A 21405-nucleotide genomic window follows, 5' to 3' on the forward strand; every position below is an offset into this window, starting at 1 on the left:
GGCCCTGTGTGCCTCGGTCGTATGCAGTCCTGATTGTGTCGCTCACCTGCACGGCGCCAAACACGCATACGACCATCATTGGCACCAAGGCAGAAGCGACTCTCATCGCTGAAGACGACACGTCTCCATTCGTCCCTCCATTCACGCCTGTCGCGACACCACTGGAGGCGGGCTGCACGATGTTGGGGCTTGAGCGGAAGACGGCCTAAGGGTGTGCGGGACCGCTTCATGGAGACGGTTGCGAATGGTCCTCGCCGATACCCCAGGAGCAACAGTGTCCCTAATTTGCTGGGAAGTGGCGGTGCGGTCCCCTACGGCACTGCGTAGGATCCTACGGTCTTGACGTGCATCCGTGCGTCGCTGCGGTCCGGTCCCAGGTCGACGGGCACGTGCACCTTCCGCCGACCACTGGCGACAACATCGATGTACTGTGGAGACCTCACGCCCCACGTGTTGAGCAATTCGACGGTACGTCCACCCGGCCTCCCGCATGCCCACTATACGCCCTCGCTCAAAGTCCGTCAACTGCACATACGGTTCACGTCCACGCTGTCGCGGCATGCTACCAGTGTTAAAGACTGCGATGGAGCTCCGTATGCCACGGCAAACTGGCTGACACTGACGGCGGCGGTGCACAAATGCTGCGCAGCTAGCGCCATTCGACGGCCAACACCGCGGTTCCTGGTGTGTCCGCTGTGCCGTGCGTGTGATCATTGCTTGTACAGCCCTCTCGCAGTGTCCGGAGCAAGTATGGTGGGTCTGACACACCGGTGTCAATGTGTTCTTTTTTCCATTTCCAGGAGTGTATATTACATCAACAAAAGGCAATTGCAGTTAATCTCATGCACCGAAAACTAACAAAACAATATCTACCAATATATGGGCTGTCATGAATAAACAAGTTAAAGAAACGCATTTTGGAGACGAACCGAGCCAGTGGTTAATGATATCGTAAAAATTCCATTTAGCAAGAGAACGGTGAGCTTCAGCGTAGAAAAGGATAAGGCCAGAACAATACATTTTTCCTTTTAATGTAAATAAGGCAGGGACTGAGGGTAAGTGGCTGCACGTCATTAACAGGGCTAGGCTGCGACCCGGCAAGAAAAATATAAATGTATTCACCTTTAGCGAGACGATGATTGGCTGAACCCATACTTGGCGAGGCATACGCGACACAGTCGGGAGATCCCCATTATATAAAAGCATTTTGAGATCTAAAATTTCTATATCTCTCTCTCATCTCGCAGCAGACCGCACAAGTGCGTGGAAATAAGCGAGGGCATTGAGAGCTTTGCTTTCTGCGAAGTGAGGACGATAAGCTTCACGTATCATGGCGACAGATAGCAAAGCGGTAGTTATTTATTAATGTACGAATTTTCTCGGAAAAGAAATTGTGCACGTTGCTCCAACCCATAGCGAGTGTGCAATAGCCATTATTTCGACGAGGGAAAGATTAACGTTCTACGGAAGGCAGGAAAGTTGCAACTGAGTGAATTCAGTCAAGGCCAGAGTAGCGAATTAGCGTTTCAGATCCAGCACAGGGACAACACCGTTGCAGATGCCGCTTGGTAAAATACCATCGCGCATTAGGCTACAGTAAAAGCTGAGCCTAGATTTTGCCCACTCCAACTTGCACACGCTTTGACCATTGAATATCGAAAGCTAAGATACTAACCTACCCTCACATTGAGTACATGAGAGTTTTTTTATTGGTTCAAAAAGTAAATTTATTCTCCACCTACTCAGTGCATTGACCAGCTAAGACAAAATACATTTAAATGAGCGCATGAAGGTTTTTAATAATCATTCTGTCCTGTGATATAAAATTTTCATGTGTAGAGATGACGATTTCAATAAGCGTCATTTCAATATGTCCAAGAATTAAAATTTTTTTATTGAGTGCCAAAGGAAATTGAACATGATTGTTGTTTATCACTTGACCCCTGAAAGCAACAGTTGATAAATTATATGTAGAATAAAGAAAGGGAATAGCTGTGTTGTCTTTCTAGAATAGACCTCAAACTTCCACTTTTATTAATTCAGCAGCTTTTCTAATGATTTTGTTGCGATCCAACCTGATATTAGCTGCCTTACAGGGCCAGGCTTATATTTATTTAGAATGTCTGTTTGCCACCCTGGGCTTGAGAAGACAGTTGAGATGTTTTGTCCATTTGCACGCTAAGTGGTAAGCTAAGTTTGAACATATTAGTACACTCACTGCGCAGATACAAAGGTCAGTTGTACGACAATGCACGTCACAGCGTGAGTATTACCACTGGTAGATACAGTCCTCATCCTACCTGCAATCTGAATATCCACGGCAGGTTGCATTAAAAGTATTAAAAAAAAAACTTTGTGAAGCAGCACTGTGAAATTGACTTTGATGTATGTTCATTTTTATAGACAGCGATTTACCAGAGTAGTACCTTCTTCAAACATTTTATCTCATATATTTATATTGTGAAGAGGTTTCTTGAAGGTGATTTTTCTTAGATATGAAGATAGTTACTACTTACCTTACTGAAACTAGCTACTCATTTTACTTAGTTTTATTTAAATGTGGTCTAAGCCTTAGAAGAATTTTTTGAAAAATCTTCTGAATTTTAATAAATATATTTATAGACATAAGACTTTTACACATCGCCTACACGAATTTTTGTGCGAGTCTACAAATGGAAAATAAAAATCAATGTAAATTAAATACTTTATTACACGATCCAGTGAATAACGTGACGATTGCATGTGTTCGACGCCAACTTGGAATAATCACTCTCAGACGGTCGGTGACAGCACTAGCGTGGGAGGGTAAACGAAGTTTGTCGAATCCTGCCTCGAGCATGTATATGTGTGATGTCCTTACGTTAGTTAGGTTTAAGTATTTCTAAGTTCTAGGGGACTGATTACCTCAGATGTTAAGTCCCATAGTGCTCAGAGGCATTTGAAGCTTGTCGGGGGTAAGTGGAAAGCAGCCATCCTCCAGCGAAGACTGCAGGGAGTGTCGGATGCACTCAGTCACCGCATAAGGAAATGGAAATCTTGCTCCAAAGATGCGAAGACTTAGACGCTCAGCAGACCTGTCACGTCCCAAGGTCAGAGGGACTGCCGTCCCCTGAGACACCCTCTGCGGCATATCTGGGAGTGGCGTTGGACAAGACACTGGCAAGGAGGCGACACTTGGATGACATCGTCAGGAAAGCCAGGGGTCACCCGGCCCAACTCTCCCCATTCCTGGATCCACAGGTCAACTCTCCCGCTGCATCTTGGAATGGCGCCCTATGTCACGCTCATCCGACCGATCTTCGTGTATGCGGCAGTGGTCTTGGGCAACACGGCAGAGACGCACTTCGCCCGCCTCCAACGGCTCCAGAACAGGCCTCTGCACCTCGCACTGCATCTACCACGTCACTTCGCTATGGCCAACCTTCTCTGGGTCTCTCAAATTCGTCTGTTACGTGTAAGGTTACGAACACTGCCCAGCCACCGAGTCGTCTCATCCTCTGCCCTGGTCAAAGTGTCAGCACCTCAACACCAACCAATGGGTACACCAGTTTCACGACGTCTGACTCACCAGATCGCCAGGACATGGTTACCAGAAGCAATCAAGATGCCCATCCGTTAGGTCTACTCACTGTCTTCATTCACGTCAGTCGTGGAGGCGTAGCTGCCCAGCCTGGACTCCAGCGGCAGTCAAGGGTCGATCTATTTTCGTCATGTGCAGCAGTAGGCAGCAGACGCGGAAAACAGTCCGGCCATTGTCGTACTGCGGAAACTGAGCGATTTATCTGTCGCCCAAGAGATCATGCTCATTAGTATCTGGGCAAAAGTTGTTTTGTTGTTCGATGAGCCCGTTGCAGCTGTCAGTTTTAAAGATTCAGATGACTGAGTTTAAAGCAGGTACCAGATAAGATGGGTGTTTTTATTATACAGAGTATTAGTACTCCAAGCTAAAGTACAAACATAGCTACTCTCGTAGTAGTTGTATCATTACAAATATTTCAATATTCATGACAAACGAAATGTTTTAATTGATTTTTATACCAGATGATGGGTCACGGTCGAAACCGGTACTACTAGTAAAATCCAGTTAATGTATTTCAGTGCCATGAGTTTTTTGAAAAATTACAAATGAGCCTGCAAGCGTTATTATGCCTGGAATCTTCCGTTCTCCAAGATGACAGCAGTTGTGATCACAGGACTGCACACCTACGTTCCTGGTTTGACGAACACCTCTACTGGCCCACGAAGTCAGCTCTTCGTAATCCAATAGAAAATGTCAGGCACGATTTGGAGCAGCAGGTGATACGCAGATATCACTTTCTTCGCAGTTTTGTAGCTCTTCGGGAGCGAAACACCAACGAGTGGCTTAAGCTAGCTATAGCGCACCAGAAGAAACTTGTGGATTTCCTTCCTAGGAAAACTGAGGCTATTATAGGGGCTAGAATCGTTGTGGTACATTAGTGACACATTGTTTTCTGGCAAAATGTAACTGTAAATATTGTATGACATTGTAGGCTCGAACAGATCGTGAAGTGGGTTGAGCTGGCTATCGGAAAGGATGTTATTCCCCCGCGCACTTTACGCCTTTACTTGCGGATAAGTGAAAGTTGTCTCGTATTTACACGTGTAGAGTGAATGGAAGTGCGATGGATGCGTGTACCCTGAGGTGACAGAAGTAATTGGGTACCTCCTTAGTATCGTACCGGACGTACTTTTTCCCGGCTACTGAACCAGCTCTACGTGGCTTGGACTCAAAAAATCGTGGGAAGTCCCCTGGAGAAATATTGAGCCATGTTGCATTTATAGACGTCCATAACTGTAAAAGTGTTGCCGATGTAGGATTCCGCGCACAGACTGACCTGACTATTTTTTCCCGGACATGTTCTGTGGGATTTATTTCGGGCGATCTGGGCGGGTAAATAATTCCCTCATATTGTCCAAAAATTATTCAAACCAATCGTGAACAGCTGTGACCCGGTGGCATGACATCGATGTTTGGGAACATAAAATCCATGGATGGCTGCAAATGGTGTACTAGCAGCCGAACAAAATAATTTCCAGTCAATGATAGGTCCACTTGGAACAGAGGTCCCAGTTCATTCCTTGTAAACACAGTATACACCACTACGGAGCCACCACCAGCTTGCACAGTGCCTTCTGTCCATGGCTTCGTGGGGTCTATGCCACTCTCGAAGCCCACTATCAGCTCTTACCAACAGAAATTATCTGACCAGACCACAGTTTTCAATTCTTGTATGGTCCAACGGATATGGTCAAGAGCCCAGGAGAGGCGCTGCAGGCGACGTCGTGCCGTTAGCAAAGGCACTCGCGTCGGTCGGCTTCTACCAAGGCCCAGTAACACCGAATTTTGTCGCACTGTCCTACTACATAAGTTCGTCGTACGTCACACATTAATTTCGGCTATTATTTTTCGCAGTGTTGTTTGTCTGTTAGCACTGACAACTTACGCGAACGCCGCTGCTCTGGCTCCTTAAGTGAAGTTCGTCGGCCATTGCGTTGCCCGTGATAACAGCTAACGCCTCAAATTTGGTATTCTCGGTACACTCTTGACACGCCGATCTCGGAATATTGAATTCCGTGAGTTAACGAGCATTGCGCTCTCATTTAAATATATGTCCGAAAGAGTCAGCCTACAGGAATTGTGAAACGAACCCTGTCGTTCAGGACCAGATGCCACAAAGGGCGCAGATTCACCACGAGTTGGGGAAACCCACAGGGCTCTATTTTCTATTGAGGCCTAAGTGCTGTAGTGTGCGAGTGAGACAGACGAGAACCTACGTCATAGGGAAACCCAGTTGAAGGGGTTTTGTGGACAAAGAGACGTAGCAGTGTTAAATATCGCGGACCTAAGATGGGCTATAAAGGGAAACATTTATGAAAACTATTTAATTCTGTAGTAGTGCACGGAATGAAGCCACAGTAATTTTAATCTACCATCCTACATAAATTTTCATGGTGATCCCAATGAAAGTTGAATATTGATCATATCTATAATAGTTTAAATTTTACTCTTAAAGAGAAATTAACGAGTTTAAAGACCTGGTGCTCAAATCTGAACGCTTTAGTCGATCTTAATGATCGACATTTCATATAGAAGCCCATCATTAAAATGACAAATTTTGTAAATATCAACTCTGTAACTTTATGTGCTTACAAGATATAGTAAATTTAAATTACCAATATTTTCAGTTAAGCAACAGATTATCATTTCCTCCACACAAAACACACTGAACGATGACAGCATGACACCTTATTGTATCATTAGGTATGTTGTTGTTGAGGTCTTCAGTCCTGAGACTGGTTTGATGCAGCTCTCCATGCCGCTCTATCCTGTGCAAGCTTCTTCACCTCCCAGTACCTGCTACAACCTACATCCTTTTGAATCTGCTTAGTGTATTCATCTCTTGGTCTCCCTCTACGATTTTTACCTTCCACGCTGCCCTCCAATACTAAATTGGTGATCCCTTGATGCCTCAGAACTTGTCCTACCAACCGATCCCTTCTTCTAGTCAAGTTGTGCCACAAACTTCTCTTCTCCCCAATCCTATTCTATACCTCCTCATTAGTTATGTGATCTACCCATCTATTCTTCAGCATTCTTCTGTAGCACCACATTTCGAAAGCTTCTATTCTCTTCTTGTCCAAACTATTTATCGTCCATGTTTCACTTCCATACATGGCCTCACTCCATACAAATACTTTCAGAAACAACTTCCTGACACTTAAATCTATACTCGATGTTAACAAATTTCTCTTCTTCAGAAACGCTTTCCTTGCCATTGCCAGTCTACATTTTATATCCTCTCTACTTCGACCATCATCATTTATTTTGCTCCCCAAATAGCAAAACTAATGTACTACTTTAAATGTGTCATTTCCTAATCTAATTCCCTCACCATCACCCGACTTAATTCGATTACATTCCATTATCCTCGTTTTGCTTCTGTTTATGTTCATCTTATATCCTCCTTTCAAAACACTATCCATTCCGTTCAACTGCTCTTCCAAGTCCTTTGCTGTCTCTGACAGAATTACAGTGTCATCGGCAAACCTCAGAGTTTTTATTACTTCTCCATGGATTTTAACACCTACTCCGAATTTTGCTTTTGTTTCCTTCACTGCTTGCTCAATATAAAGATTGAATAACGTCGGGTCCCGCGTCCGGCCATCCTGATTTAGGTTTCCCGTGATTTCCCTAAATTGCTCTAGGCAAATGCCGGGATGTTTCCTTTCAAAGGCATGGCTGACTTCCTTCCCCATCCTTCCCTAATCTGATGAGACCGATGACCTCGCTGTCTGGTCTCCTTCCCCCAACAAACCAACCAACCAATAACATCGGGGATAGGCAACAACCCTGTCTCACTCCCTTCCCAACCACTGCTTCCCTTTCATGTCCCTCGACTCTTATAACTGCCATCTGATTTCTGTACAAATTGTAAATAGCCTGTCGCTCCCTGTATTTTACCCCTGCCACCTTCAGAATTTGAAAGAAGGGTATTTGCTGTAAAATTTAGTGCATAACAGTTACTTTTGTTCTGTATTTATTTTTCAGCAAGCACATTGGTTGAAGGCTACTGGCCGTCACATTCAAAATTAAGAAGGAAACTGTATTGGTTTTACGTAAAAGAATTTAACAATGGATATTATTGTTACTTTATTTAGAACGTGAAAGTGGTCAAGATTTGATTATTTAAATATGTTAAAATGTAAAATAATGTAGAATAAGCTGTAGCCAATCAGATGGACGGCTTCAGGAAAGTGAACTACCCTAGTCAGTTGAGTGACGATGTTCGGCGCGCGGCAAAACGCGGCCGGAGACGGGCACACAGGGACGGTTCTGATCGAGACACCAAAGGGGACAGTTCGGATGAAGACGCGAGAATGGACAGTTCGGCTGGAGACACTAAAGGGTACCGTTCGGATTGAGACGCGAAAGCGGACGGTAGGTCATTAGGCAGCTATAAAGTGAAACGACTTAGAAAATTTCGCGTTGTGTCGTATCGCGGGACTTAGTCTCTGAGTGGTGAGCAGCCGCGCGCCTGGTGTGAACTCTAATCTTTTGCGTAGATAACTTGTATTTCGCAACGAGATTGAGAATGATCGAACAATGTCAAATGGATATGCGCTCGAGTGTAACAGTAACTCTAAATCGAACCACTTCCGCTGTATGTTTGCTTTCTGAATAAACATTATTCTAACCAAATCGCAACTGTGTGGCCAACATTATTTATGGGTCGTTAATTTAGTTCCTGATATTATCATTACTGTAATTATATGTCATGTTAACTTTGTATTTCGCGAACTCGCCATCAGCCAGACAATTTAACCAAAGGGTCACAAGTGTGTAATTCAGGGCGTGTAATGCGACACGTGCTGTTTAATCCCAAGACGAGTCTGAGCCGAGACATTTCGACGAAGACGAACCGCATGTGAGCCCGAACATCTTTGGGATGTTCGCATGCGTCCAGCTCGAGCTATCATTCCGCCTCCAAAGTCTGTTAACTCCTGCTGAGCGCCATTAATCACGTCGGACACCAATTCACAAGAATAATCTGAGTACGAGTGACAGCTCGCCCAATGCACTGCCCTATTATTTCTTGTGTAGGCGGTACGCGCATATCTCTGCCCCGTGACTTTTGTCATCCCAGTGTACAGAGCAGTGTCATGTTCCTGTAGTACGGTGGGGATGAGGGACGGCGAAGGTCGAAACTCTGTGCAAACACTCAGCATGCTCCCCTCCAATAGCACCAAGGCCACCGGCGAGCTTAAACGTTCCCCATATGAAGGAAGGAGTAAAGGAGCAAGCAGTAAAGGAAAGAAAAGAAAAATTCGGAGCAGGTATTAAAATCCATGGAGAAGAAATAAAAACTTTGAGGTTCGCTGATGACATTGTAATTCCGTCAGAGACAGGAAAGGACTTGGAAGAGCGGTTAAACGGAATGGATGGTGTCTTGAAAGGAGGAAATAAGATGAACATCAACAAAAGCAAAACGAGGATAACGGAATGTAGTCGAATTAAATCGGGTGGTGCCGAGGGAATTAGATTAGGAAATGAGACACTTAAAGTAGTAAATGAGTTTTGCTATTTGGGGAGCAAAATAACTGATGATGGTCGAAGTAGAGAGGATATAAAATGTAGACTGGCAATGACAAGGAAAGCGTTTCTGAAGAAGAGAAATCTGTTAACATCGAGTATAGATTTGAGTGTCAGGAATTCGTTTCTGAAAGTATTTGTATGGAGTGTAGCCATATATGGAAGTGAAACATGGACGATAAATAGTTTGGACAAGAAGAGAATAGAAGCTTTCGAAATGAGGAGCTACAGAAGAATGCTGAGGATTAGATGGGTAGATCACATAACTATTGAGGAGGTATTGAACGGAATAGGAGGGAAGAGGAGTTTGTGGCACAACTTGACAAGAAGAAGGGACCGGTTGGTAGGACATGTTCTGAGGCATCAAGGGATCACAAGTGTAGCATTGGAGGGGAGAGTGGAGGGTAAAAATCGTAGAGCGAGACGAAGAGATGAATACACTAAGCAGATTCAGAAGGATGTAGGTTGCAGTAAGTACTGGGAGATGAAGAAGCTTGCAGAGGATAGAGCAGCATGGAGAGCTGCATCAGACCAGTCTCAGGACTGAAGACCACAGCAACAACAACATGAAGGACGTCTCACCATCAACAGTGATACAAGTAATCACTTTATGAGACGCTACGGAGTGGTTTAGAATTAAACACGAGCCATTAGCGCAAATGTTGGTGATCAGTAATTTTATGCCACCACCTCTTCTCACCCTAGCGGTCACACAGTGGCAGCGAAAGTTTCATTCGGCAGCAGGATTCGAACAAGCTTACCCCCTAGTCGAGCGCCACCGCACAGGCGCGCGTTAGCGACGTCGGCTGTGGAGGCGGGTTGTCTGCTGGTGGTGACTGATACTTAGTGCCCGGTGTGCGGTGTACTCTGCGGAACCTACCTGCAGGATGTACCCCCTGGCGTAGTCCTCGTGCGTCCAGCCGAAGCCGGCGAGCACGTGGAGCACCTCGTCGCGGCGCAGCACGGAGAAGAGCCTGTCCAGCAGGATCTTGAGCCTGATGGGCAGCGCCTGGCAGCCGTACAGCACGAGGCTCGCGATGTCGAAGGCGGCGTTCGCCTGCACCGGCTCCACGGGCAGCGCCGGCGCCTGCTGCCTGCCTCCCAGCTTGTCCAGCGCTGTACACATACAAGAGGCGAGCGTGTTTCATAGCATTGCACGGCACACTAATTTACATTACGAATATACATAGTACTAGCATTAATCACTGATATTTATGTAAGCGGTGAACTGCTCTTTGGTCATATGGCAAGAGGTAGCTACACTAACGTTCGTGCAAACTGCAACACGGAGTAACAAACACTCGCGGCAATCCAAAATCTGAAACTTACGACATCTTTGGGTCGTCCTCGTGCCTCCTTTGGATGCTAGAGCCGTTTCCCAGTATCTAGGGGAAGGAGGGGCAGTGTACGTGCTCGACAGGATGGGTGATTTCCAATACCTGTTTTGTAATGTACCACTGCTGGCCACAGTTGTACTTTCGTTGCTATGGATCCCAGAGTAAGTATCCAGTATGCGGCGGAAGGGGGCTTTATGTAGGCTGGAGACGTTGGGCCGGTCACTGCATAATACTTCGACAAGGCTTTTGGTTAGAACCTAATGTGCTCCTGCGATGGCGAGTGATTTTTCCTTAATGGCAAGTGTTTCCCAGTAACTGTGGGAAATCAATAAACTTGCGACAGCATGCTTTCCTAAAAGTTCCAAAACACCGAGCATAAAAACGGGATTTTCCGGTGCTCAAGCCTCGTGTTCTATTGGTGATAAAAAGGTAGCGTCAAGTGTTTTGGATAGCCCTCGGGCTGGGTATCATTTTTATACGCAACAGAAGTGTCACTGTCCTACAGTAAACGACCAAAATATGAATATCACAGCCGCGCAAGGTCCGCGTGGTCTAAGGGCACCTTGCCACGGTTCACGTGGGTTCCACCATCGGAGATTCGAGCCCTTCCTCTGGCATGGGAGTGTGTGCTGTCCTTTGCGTAAGTTGGTCTAAGTTACATTAAGTAGTGTACAAGTCTAGGAACCGATGACCTTAGAGTTTGGTCACATAGGAACTTACCACATTACCATTTTCACGACTATCACTAACTTACTCCTGATTACACATTTGGAGCAAATCGGTTGGTTCTTTTCGCATTTGATATGGTCTACGGTGGGCTCGATGGAACATTTGGAGGCAACATTAGTTCATGGGAGGTTACTCGGGAAACCCCACAAAAGGGGTTTTATAGTACTCGTATATTTTCGCCGTCACTAGCCCACCAAAAACCAGCCCAGGTTTACAATACAGCTACGCACACCAGATGATTGAAATTTTTACAGTACAGGCCTATTCCCAAGATCCCTATCTCGAACAACTTTGAAAATTTTCTCGGTGTCTTTACCTGTTTCCAAGATACAAAAGTTCAAAATTTTTCTCCATTTCCAGTCAGGAATCCGTCCCTGCAGTTTGTCGGTTTTGTTGATGTTCACCCAGGGTATAAATAATATTCGGTCACATGTCTAAGAAGCACAAACAGATCTCTTTGCTGACGATCCAAGTATTATAATCAAGCCTAATGGAATAACTTCATCACATGAAACTATAAATACTATTTTGTGTGTGAAATCTTATGAGACTTAACTGCTAAGGTCATCAGTCCCTAAGCTACACACTACTTAACTTAAATTTCCTAAGGACAAACACCCACACCCATGCCCGAGGGAGGACTCGAACCTCCGCCGGGACCAGCCGCACAGTCCATGACTGCAGCGCCTTAGACCGCTCGGCTAATGCCACGCGGCTATAAATACTATTTTCTTGAAAATTAACAAGTGGCTTTGCGGAAATAGACTGTCACTGAATTTATGTAAAATACTACACATGTAGTTCTGTACTGCACAAGGACTGTCCCCACCATTATGAATAACCCGTGAGAGTAAATCAATAAATGACACAGAATATTTTAATTTATTAGGTGTTTTATAGATAAGAATCTGAACTAGAGGACCCATGTCACAGATATTTAACGTCTATTTCTGCAACTTCACGTTACTGAAAATTCCAGACTCTGGAGATGAAAATATAAAAAATTGATTTACTTGTCTGTTTTAAATCACTAGCATTTCATGGCATCGTATTCAGGAGCAACTCGTCGCTAAAGAAGATAGTATTTATCGCACAGAAGCGTGTAATAAAGGACCGATTGCAGACAGCTTTTGAACAGGTAGTTATACTGACAAGAGCCTCAGGTACATTTCCTCCCTCAAAAAAAAAAAAAAAAAAAAAAAAAAAAAAAAAAGTTCAAATGTGTGTGAAATCTTATGGGACTTAACTGCTAAGGTCATCAGTCCCTAAGCTTACACACTACTCAACCTAAATTATCCTAGTGACAAACACACACACCCATGCCCGAGGGAGGACTCGAACATCCGCCGGGACCAGCCGCACAGTCCATGACTGCAGCGCCTGAGACCGCTCGGCTAATCCCGCACGGCTTTCCTCCCTCACGAAGTATGTTAGCAACAATGAATCACACTTTGAAAACAACACTGATAAATACAATACTAGAAAATAAATTATTTACACTAAGTGTCCCTCAGCCTTAATATGTCACAGAAAGGAGTGAGGTAATTACTTATAAAAATGTTTGATCACTACTCGGTGACGTAATCTGTTTAACGGGAAATAAAATTTACCTCAAACACGAGCTAAAATCATACCGGCTTAACAACTCCTACTGTATAGAAGAATTTCTAAGTATGTAGTAATTTCGTGTCTGTGTGTGTGTGTGTGTGTGTGTGTGTGTGTGTGTGTGTGTGTTTCTTGGTGGGTTTAAGTAAAGAAGAGAATGACAGTGAACATTGTTACGTAAGAGGCACTGTATCCGTGAAGACATATCTTCGAACAATTGCGTAAATGGTCAGCATTAAGCGTATTTTCCGACGAGAAGCTGTAAAACTGTCTCGATTTACTTCTCAGCCAGAGTTAGCAATTATTATCCTCCTAACATGCAAATAACCAACTAGCTATTTGATTGAAGTTCAAATCAAGTTCAGATTCAATGATTCGGGTAAACTGTAGCGAATACGCACACGACTGCAGATACTTTGATATCGTTTGTCTTCCACGAGCAATGCACCTGAGCTAGTCAATGCAACTGTCAGCTGAGATTAGAGCACAGGTTCCGAAACGCGTCGTAAATAAAATGAAGCTTAAAATTTCGGAATGTTTACGCTGTGTTTTTATTTATGTGCTGATCTGAACTAGTCATGACAAGTGACAAGACGTACTGAACAACCCAATGGCACGTCGGCACGTGACTGTTTCCTCACATGAACCGCCAGATGGCACGGACGCGGGGCTGTTGCCAGCTGCCGGGCCGCATCCCCTTTCACCTGGGGAGCTCAGAGCGGGGATGCGGCTGGCCCACCCTTATTGAATCCAACAGGCGGAGGGTTGGCTACAAGTAAACCACCCGCCTACCGCCATTATGACGACCCCGGAGAAGTTACCATGACCTCATCAGGATGGGGAGCAGTCGTGACAGAAGACTGCCAGTTTTTAGCACTTTGGAGCCCCAAAACGGTCACCTATCGTCCACCGGAAGGGGATGAGAGACACACAGCTGAAACACCTGCGTCTTTGACAATGCTCTACGATGGGCGTTCAATAAGTAACGAAACACTTTTTTTCGGCCAATTTCTGTTGAAAAAATTTGAAATTTGCTATGGGACGTCGTGGAATATTGCCGGGTCAGCCCTAGATTTTCATGAAGTTACCGTAGGTGTTTACGCTACACGTAGCATTCAAAATGGCGTCTGTAAAAGAAGTGCATTCCGGAAAGCGTCATTGAGTTTCTTTGGGCGCAAAACCAGAGCAGCGCAGATTGATAGGAGCTCGTAGAATGTCCACGGAGACCTGACAGTGAACAAAAGCACGGTGAGTCGGTGGGTGAGGGGTATCTCAGCACCACTGCAAGGTCGCGCAAACTTGTCTGATCTTCCGTGTGACTGCCGCCTATTCACAGCATTGACTCTTGCAACATTGGAACCTGTGGACACTCTCATTCGAGGTGATTGACGGATCACAATGAGACACTTCGCTACTCAGCAGGACGGCTCTATTGGTAACGCTGACACACTCGTCCAACTCGTCCACCAGTTGGGGTACTCAAAGGTGTGTTCCCGCCACCTATCAGGAGACCATAAAGAGCAACGAAGGACCATCTGTGCAGAATTACTTGCACGTTACGAGGCGGTCCATGATAATATTTTTCGAAAATCGTCACAGGCGATGAAGCCTGACCTCATCACTTCAATCCGGAAACAAAATGGCAGTCCATCGAGTGGCACCACACCACACCTCTTCCGAAGGAAGAGTTTAAACCCACACTCTTAGTCGGTAAACTCGTGGCAACGGCCTCGTGGGACTCTGAAAGGGATATTCTGTTTGATGCCTGCTGCATGGTGCAACGATCGGCTTTGAAGTGTACTGTGATACGTTCAGGAAATTGAAGAAACGACTTCAGCGTGTTCGTCGCCACAAAAATGAAACGAGCTTCTCCAGGACAACGCATGGCCTCATACAAGTCTGCGCACACCAGAGGAGCGCACAAAACTTCATTGAACCGTTCTTTCTCACCGACCCTAGAGCCCGGATCTCGCACCTTCCGAATCCACCTGTTTGGTCCAATGTTGGGTGCACTTTGCGGGAAGCGGTAGGTGGATGATGGGGAGGTTACTGATACAGCAAGACTTTGGCTCCAACTTTGCAGGCCTACAGGTCCTCCACGTAAGATGGTGTAAGGACGTCGTATTGAACGGAGATTATGTTGAGAGATAGGGTTTTGTAATCAAAGGAGTGGGGAATAATATGGTGTACTGGAATCTAGAATACAACCAACCTGATTTCAGAAAAAAAAATGTGTTCCATTACTTACTGAATGTCCCTCGTATATTCAAGTCAGCACGAAATTTCTTTTATGATTCTATCCTTTCTGTGCACCAATCGCCTTTTACCGAACTCTGATTTCCAACACGTGATAAACTTCTTTCGTCCATTTCTTTTTGGCGCCAGTCGAGAAACGTGTCTCTAAGGTGAAATAAAGGGTTGTATACGAACTGGAACTTCAGAGGTTTGTGATTGTGAGTATTCGTCCATGTGAAGTATACGCAATTTTTTTCATACTAACGCTTCTGAAAGTAAGAGCTTCACTGCCAATTACCTTTTTTGTTAACGACATTCAGCAGGTCGGTAAAAACAGGAGCATTTTTTCAGTGATGATTATTAATGTTTTCGGAGAAACTGCCTTAAGTATGAGACTGAACTCTCCCGTAGCAGCTGTACAAAGTTTGTCCCACATTGTGCAAGTTGATTTTAAAAGGTCTTACGGTGGAAGGGTGGCAACTTTATGTACCATTTCCATCTCTCCTACGGGGTGCATAGTTTATGTGCTTGTGTGAGTTGTTAAAATTTTTAGTTTAAAGTAATCTGGTGTGTTGCAGATTTGCACCAGTGTAGTCTTTCAGAGGTTGTTGTGAGCGGTTGACTACGGCCGTGTCAAAAGGGAGCGGCAAGGTTCTCAGCCCGAAAGCTCATACTGTCTCTGAATAAATTGTAACTTGATGTTTGGAGGATGTTTTCTGATTATAATTTTAAATCTGTTTCACAAAAAAAGGGGGGATTTTTAGGAATAAAATTTCCATTTGTTGAAAGAAAGTTGATTTGTTTTCATCAGTTACCCACTGGCAACTACTTCCACGCTCACATAGTGTGATTAAATGTGTTAATGTTCTTGATGAATCGCTAGTAAATAAAGCAAATTCTTAAGAAAAGGTTTTTGAAGGTAAATTCGCGGTTCAAGAGCAACCAATTTGCTAAGTCTTCCTAAGCAGGAGACAGTGTATAATATTCATTCTTTGATCTTTGATATATTGACACTAAGGGTATCGTCCTGTTGGGTATAGAAAAGGCGCCTAGCCGTGCTGTCGCATGTATACCAATATCACTTTCAAATCGGCAAGCTTCATTGACGCACCCTTTTAGTACGGTGCGCATCCGACCTCTTTTAGTTCAGTTTTAGAGTCCATGCCTCTGCTGCTGCAGTCAAGTACACGGACCTCACCGGCCTTTGAGTTGCGTCATGTGAATTTTCCTAGCGCGTTTGTTTCTCCTTCTGTGACGAGCGCACTTCTGATGGCGCCACCTGCACACAGCTTCTTGGCAGCAAACGGACCCAATAGCCGTGAAGAACGGCCTCGGCATCGGTCGGAGCGGGGGCGGGCGGACACCCCCCAATTACTGTCCGGCAGGCAGCGGGTCCCATTAGGCGGGCAGCCGTTCTCTGATGCCAGAGTTCATCACCTGCCCCTCCTCATTGTTCCAGGGGCGCGCGCACACACACGCGCCGCCTATTGAAATACGTCTGGGAAAGCTGGTGACGTCATGCGACTGCCCCGGGCCGCAGCGGTACCCGCCATTAGGGCTTATCCGGCCGCGAGTCTCGGCCACGTATGGTGCGAGACATGGTGGGTGTCCATCACTGACGCAGAACCTCAGTCCTCTCGTACATCACAACGGCATTTCCTTTTGGTCGCGTACAAAATGATGTGATGCTAATAATAATTTCAGGAAACATACATTTCGAAAGCATTTCGTTACGCCGACTGTATCAACACAAAATCCTTTGCAGTCAGACGCATAAAAACTGTGCCCAGTGAAATTTTCGCCCATAGAAAAAACTGTGACATTTGAGCTCAGTATTTCTGGAAACTAGCTCCTCACTAAGTCAAGGCAAGCCGAGAGTTCTCGGTCCCTTCAGTGATGACCACTTGAACAGTCGCCCTTTGCAAAGTTTCCGTAGTGTTCAGTCCCTGCGAAAGTTTTCTACAGACAAGACAATGACTAACCGTGGTAAGCTATGTGGACACTATGAAGGTTATTCATATAAAGAGAAGCAAAACAGACGGGACTGTGACATGGAGCAGTTCAAAACAGAAATCAATTCATTGCCAGGGAACACTTAAGACCAAAGTTTGTGTGAGCTGTGTCCTCCAGAAATATGAGACACAACCGTATAGGGATGGGCAACTACACAGTAACGAGAAAAATACAACCCTTAACCATGCTTAATACAATGTAGGAAAACAGCTGGCAATCAAAACAACTTCCAGTCGCATCAGAGTGGATAAATGCAGGCCCCGTATGGTTTTAAAGAGAATCTTATACCGTTCTTCCAATTAAATAGCAGCAATTTCCGGTAACAATGACGCACGCAGATACAATGACGTGTCCTTCTCTCCTAACTAGACCACAAAGACTCAATAACAATGAGATCTGTTGAGTCAGAAGAGCTGCAAAAATTCATCCTCTTACTCACAAAACCAGTCCTGGGCAAAGCGAGCTCTGTGAGATAGGGTTCTCTCACCTTGGAACACAGCATTACCATTGGGGAACAACCACTGTACGACTGATGGGTCTCATCAGCCAAAATATTTACGTAATTGTTGGTAGTAATGTGACCTCACCGAATAGCCTTGGGGTCCAAGGAACACAACGATATAGCTGCGCAAATCGTCATCAGACACTCGCCGTGTTCTCATCTCGACACGAAACTCCGGCAGAGGTTGTAAACAGTGTGAAAGAAGACTCGCCCGGACAAACGACGTTCTACCATTGCGGCACAGTCCAGATTTTATGGCTTCGGCACTACGTCTTCCTATTACGGGCATTTGCATCGTTGACAAATGGCTTTGGAAATCCAGCTTGCCCTGTAATTCTCTGTTTATGGGGCTCCCTCCGTGTTGAACCAGGAGGAGACAACCGTCCCAACCCTCTCCGCGTTGGAAAACAAAACGTCGAGAAGTATTTTTTGCATATTGTCATTTTCGACGGCGACATTGACGAAAAAAAGATAAATTAACGCCTTTCACGCCGAAAAAAAATTATCATTGAGAGGGTTGAATGGAGGTTGTAAAGACAGTAAAACCTAGACGACAATAAACATTTAAAATACACAAACATTCCATATAGTAATAAATGACATACTTTTCCTCCTTTTATCTAGCAAATTTTAAGTGAGTTATCTGTAATATTTGAACATGAGAATCTACGTGTTGTAGACCTGACAGATAGTGTCATCTGCTGGTGGCATCCGGAACTGTTTGTATCAATGTTTTCATTTTCGTTCTGAGCCACATTGTAATTGCAGTTTTTTTTATTTTTTGGGATACATTTACAGTGAACATGTAAATATTTTTGTTACGTCTGCAACAGAAAAGTACTAGATAAGCAAAGACGTTATTTATTGTAAAAGCGTTGATGAGTAGTAATCTGTGGCTGGTTGGCAATACGGCGTGTGTGTGCCTGGAATGCAGTGATGTGAAAACGTGATATCCGGAAGAAGAGCATGGCGTGTCGTACTTGCGTTGGCAATATATTAGGGATGGAAGAGAAAATTTATTTTCCTGTATGACGAGACATAAAATTGCCTCAGGTATGTCATTAAAACACGCGTCTTCCACGTCAACAATGGATCGCACCAGCTAAGTTTATCAGCGGCCTTCCGACACAAATTCTTTAAAAAACAACGTGATGAGTTTACTTCCTTTTATTCTACGACCTATCACCATAAAGCAGTAGCACGTTTGTCACTTAAAATAATACCAAGTCGCTTTATGAAAATCTTTCAGGTGTTGCAGCAATGTAGTAGATTTCGTTAGCAACACTACTCGTAATTAGTATTATAGACTGAATAAAAGTGTGCACGAATGCGTTATTATTATTATTATTATTATTATAGCGATTTCTGCTGATAAACGGAAGACTTCTTGATGTTCTGCCGACCACGTTCGTCCGTACTATTTTCGTTTTAGTAGCTTGTATACTTTGTGTCTGAAGGTGTGTCTTTCTAAAATGTCGGGTGGTCTTATGTTTACGTTTTTGAGGCCATTCTGAATTTCTTTCAGCCAAGGTGAAGTGATGTTACATAGTCTATTATTGTCTTTGTCAAACGCATTCCTGGTAGTCTATTGAGATACCAGAATTTCATTCGCCTTTTCTTAATCTCATTTTCGATGCTTGAAGACTTTTCTGTTCTTTTGATTGATTGTAGCCTGCCACCGTCTTGGGTGTTTGTTGCTCTTAAAATGTGTCTGTGTTTCGCTTGCGTAGATGGTGTTGGTTTTATGACTGTGATGTAGTGCAAATTTTTTTTTCTGTCTTGATATAGATTTTTTGCTGAAGAGGTTTAGAACTTTGATGCTTTTTTGGCTTTTTGGAGGCGATTTTGCTGTGAGAATTTTTCAAAGGCTGTCGGTTCGATGAATTCTCCGAGGTATTTAAAGTGCGGGATCCTGTTGGTTTTACGTTTTTTTCCCTTTTTTCCCAGGAATTTGATTTCCTTCTTTGAACATAAGAATTAAATTTTCTCTAATGGGACATGTAAACCTACTTTGCCTGCACGTTCTTTAAATATCTCGAGCTGTTTCGCAGGAGTCACTTCACCCTCTAAAAGTATCGCTAGGTCGTTGGCAAACGCGAGGTATGATATGCAGAGGTTGTTTTTGGGAAAGCCCAGTAGGATTGCCTTCCAAAACCTAGTTTCTTCATTTCTTAGTCCCATTCTTCGATAACCCTGTCTAGGACAACTTTGAAGAGAATAGAAGAGTGTCCATCTCCTTGCTTCACACCTGTTTCAATGTCAAAGGGTGCTGAGACTACCCCCATAAATTTTGCTTTAGATTTCATGAAAGTTAGTGTTCGTATTTTAGAATCTAGTCCTCTCTTTTGAAAGTTGGAATAGTTAGGCCTGTCTGTCGAGTCTAACGCCTTTTTGAAATCCACAAATGTACCTTCTAGAGCTCTAGTATGTACGTAGAGCTTTTTTGTGGGAAGCCTCGCATATTGAGTATGGTTCTTAGGTTAAAATTTTTTTCTGGGCATTATCCTTTCGCTCTGAATCCTGCTTGATATTCTGCTGATTTTGGTTCCAATTGCTTTTGTGCTCTATTCAAGAGACAAGCTGATAGTATTTGTAAGTGACAGGTAAGAGGGAGGTTCACCTGAGAGTTGTATACATCTGATTTGTTGCCTTTTTATGTAGTGGATGGAGTAATTTTCAGTCATACGGAATTTTTTCGGATTGCCAAATTTTCAAGATTTCAGCTACAATTCCTTCCTTCCCTGATGCTTTGTTGGTTTTAAGTTTCTTGATGTATGAATGAACCTCTTCTTGAGTTGGTGGTGACGGACTTTCTGTTGTGATTTCTGAATGTATTTTCCGCAATCTCTTTTCGGGTTCCGGTCAATTTAAATGTTATGAAAAATATGTGGCCAGTTCTTAGCAATTTTCTTTATTTGTCAGGGCTGTTATTATTATTATTATTATTATTTACCATGTGATTATATTTTGCCATTATGTTATGAAATGTGCCTGTAAAACCTATCAGTAGTCTTGCCTTCGTCAACCTTCTGTTTAGCATAACAACAAGAATCAATTTTTCTCCATTTAAAATACCAATTTCGAAATTCACGAAACATGCAAAAATAAGATAACTTTGTAAACCTGCAGACACCGCTGGATAGTCCTATAGGCTAAAGCTCACATCCGTTAATTAAGCAGGATAATTAAATACAAATTCCCACAGCCGCATTATAAATTGACTATAACGGAACGATATTTGCTTTAGCTTACGAGAACCGTAGGCAAGCCATATCCGAGTTAAATCCGTAAGCCGGATTAAAGGCAGATAGTCTTGTAGACCACCCAGGCAGATTACGGTTTTCTGGCAGTTTTCCTAACTCATTCAGACTTCTCAGTCTATGTCAACATGATACACACAACCTACCGTTAACAACAATAACACGCGGAATGAAGTTTACACGTATCACAAATCGATGGTGCATATGACTTTTCTTCCTTAGGCTAACTGACTACTGGGGAAATAGGGAGGATACTGTGCCACAATGCTAAAAATACCTATTGTTAACTTATGAGCGTATAAATTTCGTCTTTGCGAGCAAATGGAAGGCTGTGTGGTTGCCAGTCGTGTTTCGCCTCTTATATTTTCGAAATATATTCAGTGCCTTACAAAACATATTTTGATTCGTCTTATACATTTCTTTCTTATTGCAATTTTCGGGTTACAAACATCTTCTTGGTGCACGAGGTATGCAAAGATAGAGTAACAAACCGAAAAATAAAAGCTAGCAATAGCTTACTAAGTCACGTAAATGCCACTTCACCACCATTCCCCATCTTAATATACGATAAAAATTAATATTTTATTACTACAAAAACGACTCACACTCAAA

General features: G+C 43.9%; 1 protein-coding gene across 1 annotated transcript in view; it reads right to left on the reverse strand.

The window, feature by feature from the left end:
- Positions 1–21405, reverse strand: part of LOC126095660 (uncharacterized) — a 755174-nt gene that overhangs the window by 89192 nt on the left and 644577 nt on the right. Inside the window, exon 4 of the mRNA XM_049910417.1 lies at positions 9993–10228. Within this exon, the coding sequence (XP_049766374.1) occupies positions 9993–10228 (236 nt within the window). The remainder of the gene's footprint in view (positions 1–9992; positions 10229–21405) is intronic.

The sequence above is a fragment of the Schistocerca cancellata genome, chromosome 8 (assembly GCF_023864275.1).
Source record: "Schistocerca cancellata isolate TAMUIC-IGC-003103 chromosome 8, iqSchCanc2.1, whole genome shotgun sequence".
Classification (NCBI taxonomy): domain Eukaryota; kingdom Metazoa; phylum Arthropoda; class Insecta; order Orthoptera; family Acrididae; genus Schistocerca; species Schistocerca cancellata.